Source organism: Diceros bicornis, chromosome 7 (assembly GCF_020826845.1).
Source record: "Diceros bicornis minor isolate mBicDic1 chromosome 7, mDicBic1.mat.cur, whole genome shotgun sequence".
Classification (NCBI taxonomy): Eukaryota; Metazoa; Chordata; class Mammalia; order Perissodactyla; family Rhinocerotidae; genus Diceros; species Diceros bicornis.
This window is the reverse complement of record NC_080746.1, coordinates 78568584-78592302: the sequence shown is the minus strand read 5'-3', so window position 1 is coordinate 78592302 and position 23719 is coordinate 78568584. Positions and strand designations below refer to the sequence as shown.

The 23719-nt window shown below is 40.1% G+C and overlaps 1 protein-coding gene across 3 annotated transcripts in view; it reads right to left on the bottom strand.

The window, feature by feature from the left end:
- Positions 1–23719, bottom strand: part of NELL1 (neural EGFL like 1) — a 778808-nt gene that overhangs the window by 182505 nt on the left and 572584 nt on the right. For all 3 annotated transcript variants that reach the window (XM_058546145.1, XM_058546147.1, XM_058546146.1), the window contains exon 15: positions 2586–2681. In XM_058546145.1, coding sequence (XP_058402128.1) covers positions 2586–2681 — 96 coding nt within the window. The remainder of the gene's footprint in view (positions 1–2585; positions 2682–23719) is intronic.

Below are 23719 nucleotides of genomic sequence, written 5' to 3'. Positions count from 1 at the left end.
AGTGTAATCTAAGAAATTCACAATTCACTTGCATTTTCCTTTGCGCCCTGAGTCTGAAGGCATCTAGCATCACTATTCATTGGTAAACAGATTTACTTAACGTTTATTGCTAATAATCACCACAATAAAATAATTCAGACAAGATATGGCAGAGGTTTTCAGTGTTTGTTCTATAACTCGTCTAGATCCAGGGTTTCAGTGTTTGTTCTATAATTCGTCTTGATCCCTTGCACACAAGTGATTGGAAAATATGTACTTTATCCTAGCCACAAAATATCTCTTAGAATTAGAATATTCACCAATATTAAATAGAATGGCTTAGCTACAGATAGAGGATAGTATCACACGCAGAGAAACCTTATTTTATTTTATTTTTTACCCTATAATAACAGTGCAAGAATTCAAGAACATGCAATTCTCAATCTCAACCTTAACATTTCTATAGGAACTCTTGTCCTGCCTATCTCTGTTTTACTTTGGCCTCTGGTGTTGATTTTCTCCTTTAGCTCTATTTTTCCTGCTTCACATTATGGACCAGAATGTAAGCACTGATTCAACCAACCACTTATTGAGCAGAGAATATGACAGAGGTCAAATCAGCAAGCCATCAGAAACCACAATTAATTTTTCCTGAGCTATCACTGACTCAGGCTCTGATCTAAGATCAATGTTCTCTCCCAACTCTTTACAATGTAAAAAGACTAAGAACTTGACAGTAGAGACTCTGGTTAAACATCACAATACAATACAACAGTAATTGATTTATAACAAGCAACCTGAGGTGCTTGGTCGAAGTGCACATTCATGGACCCGCTCCCAGATATTCTGATTCATGGAGTCTGGGGTGGTGGCCCTGGAATCTGGATTTTAACAGGAAGTCTATGTATCATCCTTGAGAAATACTGGCAAGACTTTATAATGAGGGCTTAGTTTTATTCTCAGTTCTAACACTGGCTCTGTAGCACTGGGGAAGTTACTTAACTAAGCTTTAGTTTGCCATCTATAAAATAGGAGTAATCTCTTATTTATTCTTAATTTTAAAATATTCATTTAAAAGGCCTGATGCATAAACAGCACATAATAAATGGTAAATCGTTAATAGTAGTAAGGATTCATCATCATCAACATTATCATCATCACCATTTGGTCCCCGTCAATTCCTGTATATTCATTTTAGGGAAACAGTAGTTCTAGAAGAACTAGTGAGAAACATTCAGTTTTTTTTTTTCATTTAGAAAACCTAATTAAAATCAAATATGCTGCCATAGGGACATGTGTGCTAAGTAACCATTAAGTTTCTTTGCTTTTGGCAAGAGGTCTTCAGCTGCATGTGGTAATTCTCTCATGCTGCTCAGAGGCAGAACTTGGCTCTTTTACATGTCTTGTTTTAGGACAAACCAAGTAATTATTATTTAATAAATGTGACTTGATTTGTTGATAATATCACAAAATATGGAAACAATGATGCACATATTGTTTATTGATTTTCTTGCTGAATAATTTATGTAGTTAAATTTTGATATGTTTTTGAAAGGATCAGGCTGCCTTATAAATATACAGGCAGTGCAACGTAATATGTTAGACAAGATGGGGTATAATAAATAGGTTCATTTAAAAAATTCATTATCTAAATTCAGAAACACTTAAACATGAAGGAAAGAAAACAAAAGCTTTGTTAGACCTTTGGCATTAGATGAAGACACCCTCCCCCACATCTAATAATAGGGATAATGACTACAGCATCACATTTCCATTTTTCTATGCTGTACTATGAGAAGTGTCAAGTACAATATTCCAGACTCAGAAGAACACAATACAGTGATTTTAGCCTAATAAAACTCCTAGGCACATACACTGAAGTATTCAATTTTACATGGCATAAATTCCTTGCTTGCATTGATATATACATTGGCACAATAGCATTGAATGTCAAATTTCATTTGCATACAGGTAAGAGGACTTCTCCAATTAATAAGAGAGCTGGATTTCACCAAATAGTGCCAAACGCAAACACTACGCTTGTTGCAAACAGAAAGGTGCACACAACGGAATCCTACCAATACTACTTGGCTTATGTTATCAGGCCCATGAATGATCATGTCCCTAATAAACCAATATTAGAATAAAATCCCAGGCACACCAACAAAGCTGCTCCTGGAGTTATTTCATGTGCTTTTACGCAAGGAGCATGTGGTTCTAGTTTCGATTCCATTGATGTAGCAGATTGTTATAGCTCCAATAGTTGTGTGTGATGCTACCCAATAGATGATAAGAGGGGCAGGTCAGTTCGTCAGGCCTTGTCTCTAATTAGCACTAAAAATGCACACTGCAAACTATAGCAGAGAAAAGACTCGACCTTGCTAAACTAGACACATTGAAGGGAGGGCAAATGAAGCTTATTTTCAGAGGAAGGACAATTATTATGCAGTAATGAAAATGCCTTCACTTTGGGAGAGCCACATCGATCATCAAAACATAAGGTATCAAGTCAGCCCACAGCACTATACTCCTAGAGAAAGAGCTTCCATTCTCTCTGAAACTTTCTTCCCCCCTGCCACCCCCAAAATAAAAACAGGCTAGGTTACCTTTCTCGCAGTGGCTTCCTGTGAATCCAGAAGGACAGACACATTTGTTAGGAGCCACACATGTTCCACCATATCTGCAGCCCTCTTCGCAGAATGCTGTGGTAAAAGAATGAGGGATTTTTTCTTAGATAAAATGGCAATAAGGAAATTCATGGTAAACAGCATGAGCATTGAAACAATTCTCTCTTTGCTGCACAGAGAATACATACCTGTGTTGACATATTTAAGAGTTTCAGTACACAAACATAAATAAATGTAATAATAGCTGTTTCACTGGCTTACATGAGATCAATTGAAATAATGGACATAAAATATTTAGCACAGGGTTGCCGTGTGCTAAATGCAACTAGTATGAGTAGCTGTTACTGTTGCTGCTATTATTATTATTGATATATTTGAAATCAAATTGGATAAATTGAGTAACTAGAAAAGATAGAGTTGGGATAAAGGCAAAGGCATTTTAAATATTCACTATTTTGTAACTACTCTTTTTCATGAAACATCTTTTATTATAATAAAAACATGTTTGCATTATTTTTAAAAGATTTGGGTAGTCGACATAATTTTTGATAACACAATAAATTTAACTAACTGCCTACTTTTGAATATTTAAGATGTTTCCAACATTTCTATAACAAAAACAATGCCTTGTCCCTAGAGCCAAAATGCTTAGCACACCTCAAATTATTCCTTTAGTGAAAATGCCTCAATGTGAAAATGCTGTTTGTTTCAAAGGGTGTGGACTTTTTTAAGTGTTTGGATAAGCATTGCATAGTTATCCTGACCCCATCCCAGTGCTACCCTGCTAGCCTCCCCAGACCAGGTAAGCTCTCGTTATTACATGCTCGCATAGCATAGCTCCATGACCCTCTCCTGTGCAGTATTAAACATAATTGTTCATTTACATATAATTGATGACCATCTCCTGTCTTCTCCATTGCACTGTAAGACCCATAAAGACAAGTATTATGATTGTTTTTGCTCCCCATTATACTGTAGCCTCAGTATCTCAGCCCATAATAGATGCTCAAAAAATATTTTCTAAATGAATTAACCTATATTCTGCAGGTTTTTCTAATAGAAAAAGTCTTGCTCTAACAATTCTGCAAGAATTCCAGAATAACTTATTATCAGACCTTGCTGGATAACCAATAATTTAGTGTACTAAACCTGCAAAAGTTCTCATTATTGAAAATGATTGCAACTTGTTAACCCAGAGTTTCTTTTATTCACATGAGAGCTAGGTGAGCAAATGTTTTTATTTTTAATTACAGTTAGAAAATGTCACCCTGGAAAAATGACATAGTTATATTTTGCCATCATCACAGAAATTATATGGGTCTAACTTTAAAAAGCCAGATAATGCCTTTAGATTGTTGAACACTAGTTCAAGTACATAGAACTTCTCACAATATTGTCATTTTCTGCATCATTTAATATCCCCTGGATGATTTAACGTTTTGTAGCTTAGCAATTAATTGTGAGCTCCTTTGCTTCTGCCAGAGGACAGTGTTTACCTTGGTATTTGAATACCATTTCCTATTTCCAGCATCTCAGTACCCAGGGGCTACACAAAAAAACATTTAGAAAAGATCTGCCTTGATATGTTTATCACGAAAACCAAAATATACAAAAATATATTTATACAAATGCATACAAAATCTCTTGTCCCAAAAATCACACCTATGGGTTCTAGTGTCTAAGTCAAGTAGGATATTTAATGTGTAGTTCTGCATCAAAGTTAATAACAGAACAGTAAAGTGTTTTTCAAGGTAAAAACGACAGATGGTAAGCTGGTAAGGAAAAGTTTCAAGAGGTGCCATAAGAAGGCAGGGGCTTGGAAGCAGGAGGCTCAGCTTGGGTTTCTTTAATGGCACAGTCAAAATAGCACTTGATCCAGATCTGTGCACACACATGTGCATGCACAAACACGCACACACAACGGATCTACAGACCTGGTTAGGAGGCTCAGTGTTGCTTCATAATACATGTGTGCTCCTGATTCACTCAACCCTTACACAGAAATGATAACAGGAGGTTTTGTGAAGAAAGCAGAAGATGTTTGTGATGATCTCAGAAGGTACATGTCATAATAAACAGGGTGCTGTGAGGATGAAATGAATTAATGTTTATAAAGCACTTAAAATAGTGTTTGACACATAGTATACATAAGTATTTTATTAAATTAACTGATAGCAACATCATTACAACTGTGCAGCATGGACCAGGAACACAATGTCTAAGCCCTGGGCAATATAAGCCAGCCTACAGAATGTTCAGCTTCGCCAAGAGGGGTTTAAGGCACCCTTGTTAAATTTATGCTGGAGTTAGTGTCTAATAAGAGTATTAATATCCATTATAATGGAAATATCAGATATATGTTATTGTTTCCATTATGAAAATTGTAAAACTGGGGCTCAGAAATCAAGTGCCCTTTCCAAGACTGCACAGGTAGTAAGCGGCAGAGATTCAAGCAAAGACTTCTTTGGCTTCCAAGTCCTCCCTCCTCTTTATATGCCACAGTGCAGACTTACCTGCAATCTGGCATTCACATAGGCAAGTTTATTCCTTTTCTGAATAGTTCCATAAGAGCTAAGAGAACTGACTGCGTATCGAAAGAAAAAAAATACGTCTAAATTGCACATGTTGCATTAAAGAACGGGGGGAGGGAGCTGTTCAAGTCCATGTACCTGTTATCTAATCTCCATTTCTCTCTGAGCCTAATCACATTTCACTCAAGCTAGCCCATACTATATTTAATAGAGTTTATCGAAAATAAAGAAATTCATTGCCTACGCAAACCTTAAATAATACAACAAAGTAATTTCAAAAAACAGAAAAGCAAATAAAGAAGGAGCATGTCATCCAAAACTTAAGCTACTTTGGGGAAATCAAGATCAGTTCAAGTTTTCTTCAAAGACTTCATAAAACATCAAAATTGTTTTATCCTAGTCTAAAGGTTGTGCATAGATTATTTATATCTGGATAGGCTCTTCTTGATCAACTATGAGCCTAGCCTTTGAAAGAAAAGGACTCTGATACTCAGAGGACCTGTAATTTACACAGCATTACTTAGTTGATGGCATAATCACAACCAAAAACCAAGTCACCTGCTACATCTCTTTCTGGCTTATGAGAAGATGGGATGGTAGAAAAGACATGGGCCAAATCCTTGCTCTACATGTAGCAGCTGTGTGACCTACAGCAAATAATTTCACCCCTCTGGACCTCAGTTTTCTCAAGAGCAAAGCAATAATGATAATAATGATAATCCCATGCAGCACAAGTTAAATTAAACTACCAGTGCAAACCACCCAGCACGGGGCACTGCAAGCGGAATGTGCTCAAGAACCGGATGTGACTGTTGTTATTCATCACCAGGGCTCTGCTTTTCCAAATTACAGTACTACAGTGCACGAGTTTCTGTTCGAGGATTCTGGAGATGCAGCAGTGAAATAGACAGAAATGATCCTTGTACCATGGTGCTTACTTGTTAGTGACGGCTCATCGTCACTCCTTCCTTGACTTGGTGACATTAGTAGGATCATATGGTCTGCAATGCAACTTGGAATCATAGCTGCTTTGCAAACTCAGAAAAACTCAGGCATCATGGGTATGTTGCTCCTTTGTCAACCACTTTCTAGACGCTGAAGTATGCCTTAAATAGATTGTAGATACACAATGATATTACAAACCTGAATCTGTCATTACAGTGCCATTTGTTATTAACCTACCGCCCTGGCGGAGATGTTGCATTGGGTCAACTCTTAAATGGTACGATTCTGTTTTTGAAAGGACTCCTTCTACTATGAAGAAAATAAAATCATAAAACTCAAAATTGAGGGAGAGCTAATCCACAGAAAGACTGCTTTTTTGCTATGAAAAAATACTCAGCATGTGAAACGAAACTTAGATTTTAGGGGGACAGACCGAGAAGTTGGGCTGCAGATGCCAGGTTTGTGGATGCCCAGTATCATCACCGCTCACTCAATTTGACAAAACTAGTTTTACATGAATAAACAGCAATAGCCCTCCAAGTTCTACACACTCCACATGATCCTCTTAGAGTTTTACTGGCATATACATAGTTCCTAGGGACACCCTGTGTTCTGACAAAATAAGGAAACATACAAGTTTCACACCACCCATTAGATGGAAATCTGTTTCCTCCCTCCTGGTTTCCTTGAGGAAGCGTTTTCCTTAAGCTCATTCCTGACCTCTCTTTGCCAGCTTTGCCCATACCACGTCTGGGGGGGTAGAAAGATTTATTCTATTAGTAAATTTGGGAAAAATATATATCAGGAAGATGTTTCTCAGGTGGGAGAAGATGGGCTGGGAAGCACCGTATGATTAAAAGTATGTAATTGTTACATTTCTAGCTTTATTTTGGATAGTGAATTACTAGGTGTGAGTTACATTATTAAAAATAACTACTGAGATATCTAAATAAACATATCTAAATAAATAAAAAATACAGGGTGTCATGAACCAAAGATTATAATGAATTTGATTATGTGCACCTAAAATCCAAAGCAGGGACCAAATATATAAAATCTGGTTACACTCAGCAAAACTCCACGCCTACCCCACTTCTCTCTTGGGAGTGAGCTGCCTTCAGACAGTATCAATTGTCCTTACCTCCCTGACGACCCCTTCCTCCCTGGGACTTGGTGGGTAAGCCGGCCTTGTTCTGTATTTATTGTTAGCACACCAGCTTGGCTTACAGACTGAAACTCATATTCTCCAGTCCAGCTCTATCAGTAATAAAGGTGACAGTGTCACCTCCATGTTTGCTTTTTGGTTTATTCCTCACCTTGTTTAGAGCATGATATTTATCAAAGACTGCCTCAAACATTTTGGTTGTCACAAGATGGCAGGTGGGGTCAGTATGCTACTGGCACGCAGTGGGTAGAGGACAGATGTTGCTAAACATCATACAGTGCATGGGACAGCCTGCAGAACAAAGAATTATCTGGCCACAAATGTCAGTAGTGTTGAGGCTGAGAAACTCTGCTCCAACTTCACATGATTCAGTCTATTGGGTCTCCCCAGAAGCAAAATTATGTTATTTTGATCCCTTTTTCCATTTCCTTCCCTCTCAACCTCTCCCCTAAAAAACAGTTTAAAAATATAGAGAAAAGGTAAGAATGAAATTCATCCAGATGGCTATTCTGACGTATAAAACCAAACATCCAGATGTCTGCAATTCTCAATTGTCATATCATCATTCTGATCTCAAGCACACAGTATATTGTATAATTTAATATTCAATTATTGGACCCAAATCACCTTCAACCCTGTCACTTACTATGTGCTTGTATCTGCAGCTCTACTAGCCTTTTCCACTCTTTCTTCCAACAGTAATAGTTATAATGACAACAATAGTAATGATAAATTCCTTTCCTTGAAGACCTATTAAGTGCCTTATAGACAGAATATTCCGTTTCATCTTTACAACAATGCTATATATTAGTCATGTTATTCCATTTTCAGATGAGAAAGCTGGCTTAGAGAAGTAAAGTAAGTCATCAAAGGTCACACCGCTCCTAAGTGGCATCCTGTGTTTCGAGCCCAGAGTCCTAACCACATCACTAAGCAGTCTCCATTTAGGGCGTAGCCACCTACCACGTGCAGATAATGTGCTGGGTGCTACGATGTCTAAAACTAGACATGAAAATTGTCCCCATCCCCAAGAAGCTCACAATTGAGTTGCAGAGAGTGGCACATATAAAACCAAGCATAATAAAATGTGATCAATGCTTCTGTGGTGGTATGAATAAAGTGCTGAGAGAATATGGAGGAGAATATGATTAATTATGCCTGGTGGACTGGGGCCAAGCTTTGCAATGGAGCTGGCATTTGAGCTGGGCCTGGAAGAATGACTGGGATTTTTGCCAGGTAGAGAAGTACAGGAAAAGGGACAGTTCAGGTCAAGGTTTTGTCCCGTGGAAAGGTACCGAAGAGAAGAAGAAAATGAACAGGTGTTTATAACTCACCTCAAGGTTAGAGACTGAACATTAGAAGAGAATGAAGTAACCCATGGCAGGGATGCAGGAGCATTTTAGAATCCGTGAACCATCCTCTCCATTGTCCCATCTCCCATCCACTTCCTAAATTTTTTAGTTATCTTCAGGCACAATAATGTACTGTCTGGATATCTACATACTTATGTTTCTTTTGTTCCATCTATTATTCTAGTTAGTTGGTTTCAGACAGTGCTTTGCTAATCTTTTTTACTATACTAAATAATAAGAAATAAATTTTATATCAGAAAGCCTCACATACACACATAGACAATCAGAAGTATAAAATTTACTCTTAGTATGTGTAATGCATTCTGATATGTTCTATTGTATTGCCTTCTATTATACTGTATTGTATTCTAGTCTCTATCATTTATAAATGCAGTTCTGATTCAATGACTTGCTTGCTCAACCCACTAAACCTGCAGTTTACTGGGCACCTGTTTCATATATTCTTGGAAATTGCCATCTTCTCCTCCATAGCATTTTCTGATAGGATGGGGGCATAGAGTCAGTTTTAGATTAATCTTGAGATCTTTAAATTGAGATGTTGGTCTCAGCTCTAGAAAGACTGACATGATAAGACAATGTCCACAAGTGTTATTTTCTATGGATGCAGTTGCAGACACCATGGCCTGCAAAGTTGAAATATTTACTATCTAGGCCTTTACAGAAACTCTGTTACAGAAGATGAACTAGATGGGAGTGACAGAGGTTGAAGAGAGGGATAATGCATCCTTTTGCACTCGAGGTGGGGCTTCTGCGTGCTGGCAGATAAGCTATGAGGAAGGAGGAACAGTGACTGTAGCTGGTATTTTACAAACCCAGCCTTTGGGCTATTTCACAGAAGGGCCACTTCTGCTCTGCCTTTCTCACCAGGTGACCACCGGTCTTATGAAGGATTTAGGACTGCTAATATTGTCTTACTTTTCCACAATTCACTTTCATTCAGAATAACAGTGGTGGCATTTTTCTAGGAAGGCAGAGTCAAAATGTTGAATATGAATAAGTTTTTATGAGTTTAAAATCTCTGAAATGTAGAAATGGAAGAATCATGTAAAAGAAAGAGCAATTCAACAGGAAATTACTAAAAACTTGGGAATGAGGAATATTCAGCCCTCACCTTGTACACCTAGGGTGTCAATCACAGACACAGGACCCAAACGAGCGGATGCCTTGGTAACTCTTCAGTACAGCCTATGGCGTAGTGAGCTCTTAGGAGCAGGACTCTGGACACAGATCTAGGTTCCAGTCATGGTTCCAGCCCTTATTAGCTGGTTGGTGTTGTTTTTTGTGGAGGAAGATTGGCCCTGAGCTAACATCTGTGCGAATCTTCCTCTGTTTCGTATGTGGGACGGCGCCACAGCATGGCCGCTGACGAGTGGTGTAGGTCCGTGCTGGGGAACCAAACCCTGGCCACCAAAGCAGAGCGTGCCGAACTTAACCACTAGGCCATGGGGCTGGCCCAGCTGATTGATTTTTTTCAGTTTAATTGAGATATAATTGACATATAACATTGTATAAGTTTAAAGTGTACAACATGTTGATTTGATACATTTATATGCCACAAAATGATTACCATCGTGACAGATTTTGGAAAGTTGCTTCAGTTCCTTGAGCATCAAGTTCCTTACCCATATAACTAGGTCAAAAAGAGAACCTACACCATACTGGTATTACCGAGATGAAATAAGATAGTGCGTGTAAAGTACTTGGCATAGTGACCACACATACTAAGTGCTCAATAAATACTAGTTCTTGTTGAATCCGTCAGTCTCTTTCTCTCTAGGTTGATTAATATAGTGCAGCATTTCCTTCTCAAACATCAAAACTCTTTGCAGCCTGCCTTCCTTAACTGGTACACAAATTGATGCCAGAGTTTGAGTTTGTTGAGCACTGAAATCAATAGCAAAGAAAATGATAAGGAATTAAGACAAAAGCCTAAGAAGAGGAATAGAATGAGAGACGGTGTTCGAATTTCAAAAAACACAATTCAAGAAGTTAGCTCAGGATGTAAAAAACTAAGGCAACGGTCAAATTATACCTTTGCAATAAAAACTCTGAAAGCAATTCAAATTTTGTTGTTCAGTGTTTTCAGGAGCACTTAGAAATGGGAGCCTGAAAGTGTGATCTGTGGAAAGCGGTTGAGAAGAACGCCGGGTGAGAAGGTCAGAAGGTTTCCTGCTGCACTGCCATACTGGAGCCAACACACATATCATGCCTGGAGGTCACAGTCTAGAGACTTTATGACATAAATTCCAGCAAGGTCTCCCAGAGAGAAGCATTCTGCGATTTTATATAAGCACATGGAATTAGATGTTAAATCTTGAGTGAGATATGCAGCCATGCTGTAGTGATAGTAGCTGGGTGATTTGGGTGGACCAGAGTTCAGGAGAGGGCTTTTCTAATTCCCACCTCCATCTAGAAACCTGAGCAATTTTTCAGATTTGTAAAGCATTTTGTGCTTTTGTTTACAAAATGATTCACAAGAATCTGTAAAGGTAATTTGTAATGGTATCTTCATTCCGTAAATGGGGAAACCGAGAGGAGAGAAGTTAGATGACTTGCCCAAGAAAAAGTTAGTCATGAAGCAGAGACTAAGAACTCAGGATCCGGGATTCTGACACAGCATCACGTGCCTGAGAGGCGATGCTAACTTCAGCCGAGGGGAGAAAACTGATTTGGAGTCTTTAAAAAGTGGGGAGGGAAGAGGAGAGGGTAGAAATAAGGGAGGAGGGAAAGATAAAAGGAGAAAAAGAATAGAAAAAAGAAAAAGAATTACCTTAGCAATCGGACACTGCAGCAGACACTGCTCTCCCCGTCGCCATCCTTTCAAATGCCTAACACAGGCTCCTGGACATGGGCAGCCTGGGTGCCAATCTCAGGTCTGCCATTTTCTAGTTCCATAACCTGAGGCTAATCCAGAAACATCTGTAAACCTTATTTTCCTCATGACAAAATGGGAAGTAAAACAGCACCTTCTTTATATGCTTGTTATGAGGAATAAAGGTGACTGCAGGTCGAGTGCTTAGTTCCAGGTGCTCAAAAGATATTAATTATTATTGATATTATTATTACCATTAGTTATCTGCTTACATACAGGGTGGGGAAACCTGCCTGGGGAAAAATAAACTGACGTGGGGAACCAAAGGCAAATGAAATCCTAACTCCCAGGGTTATCAGGCCGTCGTTTGTATTTTGTTGAAGATGTACTATTTTTCAACTCCAGGCTTGAAGGCCCCAACCAAGGAATTCAGAGTTAGAATTATTAATTATCATGTTGTAGAGCACAAAGAATTCCAGAGAGCTCTGCTTGCTGGAGGATTCAGAAACATATATTTGACCTTTCTTTGGCTGCCTTCAAAGTCAAAACCCAGGGTCCTCTTAAGTGAGCATGTCTGATTAATGCCTGCTTTCATGCTGCACACACCTGCGGGCCCTGAGCCTTCACCACCACTCGGTTATCTGTCTTTCTAGATGTTGAGCTATAGCTCATCTACCACACGAGCTGCCCTCACGCTTGAGCTAATGTTATTTTGAAATATCTAGGCTCAAGTTACTGAAAATATATTTCTAATTTATAGGCAGCATGGTGGAGGCAAAAGAGCACAGGCCCTGGAATCAGAGAAACCTGGATTAAATCACCAGCTGTGCGACCTTCAGCAAGGTGCTCACCTTCTCTGAGCCTCAGTTTGCCCGCCTGTGAAATGAAGACATGAGTTCCTCTTCTTCAAGTTGGGGTGAAGGTTAAATGACAGGACAAATATGAATGCAAGTGGCACAGAGCCTGGTATATCACCTCTTCTCCAGATTTGTCCCTTTCCACTTCTCCCCAGCAGCCTTATCCCACCAAATCAGTTCCCAGGCATGCTAAGCTTGCTTTGTACGCGTCTGGTTAGCCCATACGACACTGGCCATGAAGGGATTAAGCAAGACGCCATGGCTGACTATTTCCTGGGGTGCTACAAAGGAGTTCTCATGATGTCCATCTTTCTGCCCAGCTGGGGAGCTCAGACTCTCAGCTGCAAGGGAATCCTCTCATGGAGTGATTTTATAATATCTCCCCCCTATCCACAGTGCGCAGAGAAGGCTGAATCTGCTCAGTGTACTGTGATCCCAGCGAAGAAATGACAATGACAGAGTACCCACGTTAGAGGGACAGAAGGAGGTGACATCTTACAGTCGCAGCCAGCATTTGAGAGTACACAGGAGAGAAGCAAAGCCTCCCAAGGAAGTCATTTGATAACATTTGGGCCCCAAGGACTATATTCTTTATTCTTTCCTTGTGTAAGAGGGAGAAGTAGGAAGGAGGCTCAGGTAAAAAAAAAAAAAAGTACTCTGCAATAGAAACTAGCCTCGGGGGGTCAGAAGACCACTGGACAAGATCCAGAATGGATCAAATCTATTACCAAAGCCACTTTGATTAAGGACCATCCCCAACTTTTCGTTTGCTCCTTTGTTTATTTTTCTAGTGAGAAGTAATGTGGAATTAACATCGGAACTCACTATAGGCCTTAGTTATCTGTTTTCTATAATATCACACTTAAAATTTATTTAGTGTTTTAATAAAGCATGCTTTCTGAAATTCTCACCAAACATTTTCATTTCTTTTATAAAGTTCTTCATCCATTCACTCAAAAACTATCAATTGAAATCCTAGTATGCACCAAGTACTCTGCTGGCAGTTAACCCATAACAATAATCCCAGCAGATAATGTCCCTGATCTTTTGAAGCTTATCTTTCATTGAAGGGAAAACAAACAATAAACAAATAAAAGTACCAAAATTCAGATAATAGTAAGTGCTATGGGGAAAACTAAAAGCAGAGCAAGGGAGACAAGAAGTGCTGGGGGAGGGGTCACCATTTATCTAGGGTAGGAATGAAGGCCTGATAAATTGGCATTTGAACAGATGTGTAAAGCAAGAGAGAGAGCAGGCCAGGCAGATATTGGGGTGATCAATGTTCTGGGCAAAGGGAACAGCTTAGTGCAAAGGCCCTGACATAGGACTGTACCTAGCGTGCCCAGGATTGAAAGGAGGCTAGATAATCAGGGGCTGAGTCACAGCAGATGGCAACAGAAAACCATGGAAGCTCAGTTCTCCTAGGGTCTTTAGGACACTTAAGGACTTTGATTTTTTGATCTGAATGAAGAGCCATTGGAACATCTTGTGCTAAAGAGTGCTATAACGTCACTTACGTTTTAACAGGATCTTTCTGGCGGCTGTAAATAGCCCATGGGTGGGACAGTCAACGGTGAACGCAGACAGACCAGTTAGAAAGCCCTTACAATAATTCAGATGAGAAACCAATGGTCCTCTCGACCAGTGCGATAGAAGAGGAGATGAGAGAAGTCAACAACTCCTCCAATAGTCTATGGACCAGGTAGACTCTGCACGGCAGAGGCAAGACCCTTGTCCAGAGGAGGAAAAGCTTGGTGAGCAGCATGGCTCTTGCCCTTCTACAGAATCAGGAATTAGGGAGGCTTTTTTCTGGCAATAATATGGACTATATCTACATATACTTTCCCTGCCTGGAATTATTTTCCCCATTAGCAAATTGGTTAACTCCTGCTGAGCCTCCAAGTCTCAGCTGAAGTGTCTCCTGAATTGGGAAAGATTTTATGATGGATGACCCTCCCCAACCCGGGCCTTCAGTCTAGACTGAAAGCCTGTATTAGTTTCCTAGGGCTGCCATAGCAAATGACCACAGACTTGGAGACTTAAACAAAAATATCGTCTCACAGTCTGAAATCCAAGTATTGGCAGGGTTGGTTCCTTCTGGGGCTCTGAGGGAGAATCTGTTCCATGCTTCTCTCCGAGATTCTAGTGGCTGCCAGCAATTCTTCACATTTCTTGGCTTGTAGCTTCCTAAGTCCAGTCTCTACCTTCATCTTCACATGATCTTCTCTATGTGTCTCTGTGTTGACTCTCCCTCTCATTTCTCTTATAACAATGTCAGTCATTGGATTTAGGGCTCATGCTAGATCCAAAATGATATCACCTCAAGATCCTTCACTTAATTACATCTTCAAAGACCCTATTTCCAAACAAGCTCACCTTCACAGGTACTGGGGGATAGGACTTGGACATATCTTTTTTTTTTTTTTTTTGATGAGGAAGATCGGCCCTGAGCTAATATCTGCCAACCCTCCTCTTTTTGCTGAGGAAGACTGGAGCTGGGCTAAGATCCATGCCCATCTTCCTCCACTTTATACGGGATGCTGCCACAGCATGGCTTGCCAAGCGGTGCGTCGGTGTGCGCCCAGGATCCGAACTGGCGAACCCCGGGCTGCCCCAGTGGAGCACGTGCACTTAACCGCTTGTGCCACTGGGCCGGCCCCATTGGACGTATCTTTTTTGAGGCTACTATTCAACTCACTACACATCCCCTCCTTGACTCCTCCAGAGAACCTTTGGCACACTTCAAAATAGCACTGACTATACTGTCCTCTAATTGCCTTATTATTATCTGTTTGACCTAATAGATCTGAGCTTCTCATGCAGACAGACCACGTCTTTCATCTCTGTCTCCCATTCAAAACACACTTCCTGGGACATAACGTATAATCAATCACTCAATTTATTAATTGAATAAATTAATTACAGATCATACAGTAGACTTATAAAGCCAGCAAAATATTTAACTGAGTCTCACCAGGAGTTTAAACTTCTTGTCATCATCAGAGAAGACACTCAGGTGTTTGCATCTAATGCTGGCCTTCCACAAATGCATTGGCTTCTATTTGAATTTTTAACATAATAGAATATACAGTATAGGGGCTTGCTCCATGGCTTAGCGGTTAAGTGCTTGCACTCCACTGCTGGCGGCCCGGGTTTGGATCCCGGGTGCACAGCGACACACCGCTTCTCCAGCCATGCTGAGGCCGCGTCCCACATACAGCAACTGGAAGGATGTGCAACTATGACATACAACTATCTACTGGGGCTTTGGGGGGTAAAAACAAATAAATAAAATTAAAAAAAAGAATATACAGTATAAATGAAATTATACACCTATGCGTTGGGCAATGGATAAAAAGAATTCTTAACTATAAGAACAAAGGCAAGTGTTTTTCAATGATATTTTTGGGGTTTTTTTGCTAAAGAAGATTGGCCCTGGGCTAACATCTGTGCCCATCTTCCTCTACTTTATATGTGGGACGCCTGCCACAGCATGGCTTGATAAGCATTGTGTAGGTCTGCACCCGGGATCCAAACCTGCGAACCCCGGGCCGCCGAAGTGGAGTGTGTGAACTTAACCACTACGCCACTAGGCCGGCTCCTTTCAATCATTTTTTAAAAAAATGTATCTCAATAGTTAAATGATTTCCTTCTTTCCTTAGCCATTTATGGCGCTGTCACTTTCATTTGCTATTTTTCAAGAGTGGAATCAGAAACCTCCAACATCCAAATGATACCACATCCAGTAGTGGTACCTGAGAAATTACTGGAGTGTGTCAAAGCAGTGAGCACAAGAGAAAACTTCTAGGCAACCAGAAAAAGTAAATGAAATTTTCATTCAAAAGTGTGTTTTGATTGTGTCTCAAATGAAGAAAAAAGGAATTGATGATAACTAGATATAAAAGCTGGGAATTTGAGGAGTAGCAGACAGGAAAGAAAGGCAGAGAAGAGCAGTAGAGATCGGCCTCCAGCCATGCCAAAGATTAGAGGCAGGGAGCTGAGAACCGATGATGTTTCTCAACGCAAAGACAAGAAGAGCACAGGGAGAGAGCACAGAGGGGGATGCGGTCTCAGAGCAGGGGTCCCTGAGCTCAGAGTAGCAAGCTCCGGGCATGACTGCAGAGACGTCCCACTGTGCATCAGATTTATAAAATCTGCTGGCTATGCTGAGGCAGCTGGTGAAAGGACTAAGTTTTTAATTATTTCAAGAGCTGCATCGTAAGTGGTAATGATTATAATCTAGCAGATTGTGAAACATTTAACGAAAGGCCAAATCAATTTATGGTCATTTTATTAGTTTCATAGGGCATTACTGTAAGCAGATGGAGCCGTACTGAGGACACAGTGACCAATCTGGGACCTCAGACTGATGCTCACTACAGTGGAGCCTGGAATACATTGTATTACAAACTATGCTGTAATACATGGTATTACAAACTATGCTGTAATACATGGTATTACAAGCTACGCTGTAATACAACAATATCCAGAAACCTACACTGTATAATTATGCAAGCAGAAACACAAAAAGGTATGTCTGTCATCAAAGATAATCTAACATATACATTCCAAAACCCAAATGATCAAATTCAGTCTGTACATTTGGTTCACTGCTAAATAAAAAGGGCAATGTTTTACTAGGCAAATACAATCAACTAAGTTCTGTGTTTTTCCACACCCCACAAAAGAAAGGCATTTCAGAGTAAGCCAAAGCACTGTAGATAAAACAAGAACAATAACCAGAACACTGAAACTTTAAAACGATTTTCTGGGGTTTTCAGTAAACTCTTTTCTGAATGCAATGCATTCCCTGAGCAGTTTTTCATGCTGATAAAACTAAGGTCAATGCTACCAATACATGCCAAATAGACTCAGGCAGGCGCTAGTGAATACATCTCCCTGCAATCATACACATGATGGACAGGCTGACTCTTCTCAGACATGTTAATGCTGCCAACTGCCGTAAAGCAACATCACTGATGAGTCGTAAATTTCATCTCCTACAGTCATCTAAGGCATCACACATATACCTCCCACTTTCAAAGCAAAAAATTTGTTTCCTCTCACTGTGTTCTCTTACCTACGTCTAAGAGCTTTGGGTCTAATACAGAATCACCTTCCACCATTCTACACTCACATGGTCATCAACGTCCTTCTGTCCTCTCCTCCCCATGACATTGCTGCTTGTTCAGACACATATCATCTCCAAGGACCTCACTCTTCTGCCTAAAGACCTGTAAAGGCTTATCATTGCCATCTAAAGAAGTCCCCCTTGGCATGCTATGTAAAGCCATTCATAATATGACCCCAGTCCAACTTTCCTAAAGTTTCTCTCAATATTTATCAATATATTTTACCTAATATATTTTACCTCAATATGTTTTACATATACAAAATTCTCCCCCAGAACATTTCACAGTATTTCACATATAATGTCCTTCCCCACTTATTTATTCATCCTTCAGGATCTAGTTCAAATGGCATCCCTTGTATAGGGATTTTCTCAGGCAAGATAAAATATTTCTTCTCTTTTGATACCTCAAACCTTTGCTGTTATCACAACCCTTAAAAAAGGCATTGAGCATTTACTATATCCAGATAGTGCATTAAGCATTTAACACAGTTCATCTCTTTTAATCCCACGCCAAAATGCAGTAGGTGCCAGTATTACGTCAACTTTATAAATAAGGAAAGAGGGGCTTAAAGAGGACAACTACCCTCTCAAATTTACATGGCATGGGTGGCGGAATGCCTGCCACATTTTATTGAAATTATTGGTTTCCATGTAATCTATTACTATCCAAGCTTACCAAAGAGCAAGGGCCCCGAAATCCTCATTTCTGTGTCTCCCCCAGTGCCCAGGACAGGGCTGGGTACACGTTAGGCAGACACACAGCATGTGTTCAGTGACTGAAGGAAAGGAAGACAGATACAAGGAACACTATTTGCTCTAACGTCTCCTACCCTATTTTTGCATTTTATCTTATGTCCAAAGTCTTCGTGGTATTGAAGAAACAGAACTAAGGTTTGGGAAATAGCTTGATCATGTTTCTACCTCCCAATGTTACCTTAATAATTCCATTAAGGAAAAAGGACCTTATTCTAAACAGAAGAAAAAAAAAAATTCCAGAAGGCATTTCAACCCAAGTTGCAAAGCAATACCTCACCCTGCCTCGGAGTTCCCAGCAATATGGGGTCATTTTGATACTCCTTGCTCAGCTACATCCCTGTTGGCTCCACCTGTTCAGGTAATAAGCTTTATCTTCCACTCTCTTTCCAGCTCTTAAGAGCTTAACCTTCTTTTGAACCGGTTACCTCCAGTCAAACCTGGGCACTACTTCTAGACACGTATGGCCCGTGGGTTCCAAATATCACCACTGCCAGTAGAAAGCACTTGGTAGGTACTTTACACTCTGGCTCCCAGGACTCTGCCTGGAAAAACTTGAGCTTGGCTCAGCTCTAAACTTTTAAGAAGGGAGATTAAATGAATAGAAATTTCTTGTTAACAATAATGACTGAGTGTACAACGTTATATGTGTCTATAATTCTGTTACAAGTTAAAATTTAATATCTTCGGGAAAATGGCACATATGGTAAATATCTCCTTATGATTCTATTCCTTAAACAAGCCGTGTTCTTTCCCACTTGAAAGCCCTTTCATTTGTTGTTCCTTCGCCTAGAATATTCTTCCTCAAGTTGTTCACCTGGCTCACAGCCTCATTTCATTCAGATCTCCACTCAAATGCTATCTCTTCAGAAATCCCTTCCACAGCTCATAACTTCCAAATGGCACCACTGTCACTCTCTATGCTTTCCCCTGCTTTGTTTCTTCACAGCACTTGTCTCTCTATGACACCGTAGCATCAGCAGCATCAGTAGTAACAGCAGCGTAGTTAACAGCTATAGAGCACTTAAGTTTTACCAAAGGCTGTGCTAGGCACTTTGCAAGAATTGGATATATAATCCCTACACCTATCTTACCAGTTGATTATTTCTATTATATACCATGTTGCAGACAAGGAAACTGAAACATATATATAGAGGTTAAGTAACTTACCGCCAAATCGCCCACATAGTAAATGTCTTATGAGTAGGGTTTAGAAGGAAAATAGGAGTTTTCCAGGTGAATAAGATGGAACAAGGCATTTTAGCAGAGCGAACATGGGTATAGGCATTCTAGTGTGTGTAGTGAATATTTTTTTTTCTGCCTGTTCAGCATTCATTCCCCATCAACCGTAATACAATGTATTTTTTTTAATTTCAAGAATCCCTCTTATCTCTACTCTCAGTTCATGTGGCTTGGGTTGAGTTCACTGATGTCCCAGTTCTAAGAATGGACATATATAACTAAGCCAATTCAAAGAGAACATCTTCTTGATGCTATAATGGGGTTGGGGGTGGTAGGAAGTACTCTCATTCCAATGGAATTGCTTAGGTAATAAAAGCCTGGGACTACCTGTGGTCATCTTTCCTTCCACTCAAGGGAAGCTGCCTGAGAAAAAAATCTAACACAGAAAAATTCAGACTGAAGGAATGGGGATAAAGATGTTTTCTTTATACTAATTTCGAAATCTTGAGTCCAGTAATGCCTGATTCATCCCTGCCTTGTTAGTTTCAGGAGCCAATAAATTCCCTGGTGAGCTTAAGGCAATTTGAGTTGGGTTATCATCATTTCTAACTGAAATATATTTTACTAATATGGCAAAAAAAACAAGCTTCTGTGTATTGGGAACTTCAACTAATTCAGTATTGGTGGAACCTAAAGTGCTAAGAAAAAAAAAGGCAGGAGATAAAGCTGGAGACAGAAGTTGACTGTGAGTACAAGTAGGTGAAAACTGACATGATATGAAGGTGCCTGAAGGTGATTGCTATTGCTCGTGGTACAGACCTCACAGAGGAGGTTTTAGGTGCTGTGAACAATTCAGAGCAAGGCAACAGCCACACTGAAGAAACTGCTCTGAAATATGAAGAGCTCATTGGGGGAAGACATCTTCTTTTTTAGGAAGATAATTTAGAGCAGTCAGCAAAGCCACGCTGGCCCAGATGTTCTGCAGCATTAATACTGCAGACTATAGTAGACAAGGCACAGTTCAGGAGCATGCAAAATGATGGCTTGGAATGAAACTGGGACCTGTGGTCAGAAGATATGTGTTCATTTCCCCAGCATCTCTTCCCAACCATACACCGACCGGAAGACCTTAGAAAAATCACTTAACACTGTTGAAATGGAGGGAATGACCCCTACTCTGTCAACTTCACAGGGTTTCAGAGAGGTCCCAATAAGAAATAGACATGCAAATGCTTTGGAAACTGTAAATCTCTATGCAAATTTCCATTATCGTTAGTGTCATCAGGAGATCAGGGATTGGGTGTAAGCTTTGACACTCATTTTCTGTGTGGTCATGAGGCAAGTCATTAAACTCTTGGGATCTCATTTCACTTCTTTCTAAGAAGAGATTGAACTCAATGGTGTAGAATATTCCTTCCAACTATATCATTAGTTCAGCAATTCTCCAAGTCTGCACTTTCCCTCTGTGGAAAAGAGGCAAGTTGCACAAATTAACAAATTGGCTAATTGAGATTTTCCAGAAGGCAAAAGCCAAGCTACTTTTGAAGCCAGAGCCCAATCACAGGTAAGTCCCATAGCCAACAGCACCGACAGCTACAACATCAATAACAGAAGTGGAATTTCCAGTGTTTACTCTGAGCCACAAGTGGGATAAATTTGCATTGACCATTTGGTTTCATAAAGCAGTTAGTTCATCGTGCATTCTTTGAGAAATACTTCCATAAAAATTGTTAATATTAAACTTCTGGCACTTAGATTAAATTACAGGGAAAATTCATTTAGGTTTGACACATCATTCCCTGGAGAAGCAGAATAATTGAGGTGTTCATAATACGACAACTATCATTGCATAGCATTTCACAGCCTAAAACTGCTTTGAAATTCACTAAAACACTGTGATGAGGCAATCAGGCATTATTCCCACTGTGAAGACGGAAAAACTGATGCTCTGGGTACAACTCTACTCATATTCAAAACACACAGTAAAAGGTAGAATTTGAATTTTGGGTCTTTTGATTTCCAAGTCTCTATAGGCTATATTCCCTCTCTGTACCAACTAGCCCACGGTTACCATCAGGAGCCACTGCTCTTCTTTTGATGTTATACACATAGTGGAGACTGTTGAGTTTTGAAGGGGGGAGAAAAAAAGCTGTCAGGAGAGACCTAGACCAGCCAAGCGTCATTCAGCAGAGTGCAGATGAGTTTGCTGTCTGGGTTTACACAACCAAAAACACATCACGCAACACTATTACTTCACCAAATTTCAGGCCCAGTGCCCACATGTGTGATTGATGGAACTCAATTAATACTGCTCTCTGCTGCCTGATTTCTTAGTGACATCAAGTTATCTCAGCATGTTACAGCTGCCCTGAAATCTCTCCACCGGCTCCTGCTACAATTGGGTATTGATTGAAAAATTCTATTACTGTACTTAGTTACACAGCTTCCAATAAACAGGTGACAGATGGCACCATGGCTGGCTTCAAGGAGAGCTGAGAGACCTGAGGGCAATGGGATACCTGAGAAAATTAGCAAGAAGCCTTAGATGCTCAGGCAGAATGCACGGATCTCCTTATTGGAGTGTGACCTGGTAACTGGGTAAGTACTGATTTGCTTTTGGTCCCCAAATGAGGCACACCTGCTGGAGATAAAATTGAAAATGTTTAACAGCAACCTGATTGTACTTCAAATAAAAACAAGAATAAGCACCTGGCATGTGCTGGTTTGGAGGGGCTAACACGCTCCCAGTTCAATTAACATTTACTGAGCAAGCCTTCTATCCCAGGCACCAGGTGAGGTGCTAGATAGCCTAAGAAACGTAAGACATGAGTCTTATTATCAAGAGTTGACAAACTACAACCCGCAGGCCAAATCTGGCCTGCCATCTACTTTTGTGAATTAAGTTTTATTGGAACATAGTCAAGCTCATTAATTTACATATTGTCTTTCGCTGCTTTTGTGCTACAATGGCAGAGTTGAGTAGTTGTGACAGAGACCACATGCCCCACGAAGCAAAATATTTACTACCTGGCTCTTTACAGAAAAAGTCTGCTGACCTGTGAGCTAGTCTGCCACAGGAGCAACGGGTACTAATGGATGATTTGAATGTAATATCCTAAATTCCTCACAATCAGAACACAAGGAGATAAGAAATCACTAAGGACAGGTATCTAAGCTTTCCTTAGGCTGCCCAGCAGGAGTGACGCATAAGCAGTTTCTGAAAGAACGAGCAGAGTTGGCTAGGTGAAGAAATATAAGGAAAGAGGGAGGCCGCAAAGCAGAAGCACTTGTACCAGCAAAAGTGCAGGGCTGTAGAATAACAGATCATGCACCTGCATGGAAATGCAACCTTTGTGGGAGCAGCTGAACTACATCAGTCTCAGGAGGAAGGCAGGGGTCTGGTCATGGAGTCTTGTATGTCATGCTGCGGGGTCTGGGCTTTCTCCGTAGGAAATCCCAGGCTATTGAAGAGATTCAACAAGGGAATAAAGAGTCAAATTTGCATTCTACATAGATCTTTCTTGGAGCAAAGAGGGGTATGAATTGCAAGAGACAAAATTAAAAGCTGTTAGACTTGGGAGGCAATTTAATAGTCAAATGACAGATATTAGGGCTCTAGGCTATGGTTGTGGTGAAATTCCCATTCAATAACATTAAAAGAATGAAACCAACTTAAAGAATGAGACCAATGAAGAGGAAGATGGGACGCACTGAGGAATTTCCTTAAAAATGATGCTAACCAAAAATGTAGCCAACATCTCTGATAAGCTTTTTATGCACCAGATCTAAATAGGGACATAGAAAAGGTCTATCTCCCTAAGTACGGAGATATTTGGAAACTCTGAACAGAGAAAATGAGATCTCAAATGGTTTCTTCTCAAAATAAGGTATTATTAAGTATGCCAGTTTCTTTATCTGAAGCTCTCAACTCCACCTGAAGTTTGCTGCTCTTTCCTTCAAGCCTGCCATACATTACATGTGTCTAGTGTTAATTAATTAAGCAAGGAAGTCATCAGACTGAGGTGACTCTAAGCATCGGCAACAAAAACCTCAGTCAGAGTCAATTTCTGTAAATGCCTCAAGGTTAAGAAATTGAAACCTAGGAACAACCAATCACAAACAGCCAAATAAGGCAAGTGCTTAAGCTGTAGCCAGTCAAATCATTTCCTTGCTTTGCTTCCTTGTCTGCTCTATAAAAGTCTTTTCCTGAGCTCCTGCTGGAGGACTGCTGCTAGATTCGAATAGATGTTTGCTCAAATAAACTTTTGTAAATTTTAATGTGCCTCAGTTTATCTATTAACACAAAGAAGATAGTTCATTCTGCATTTAGCATAATGTGATGTGCAAATCACCACTTAATA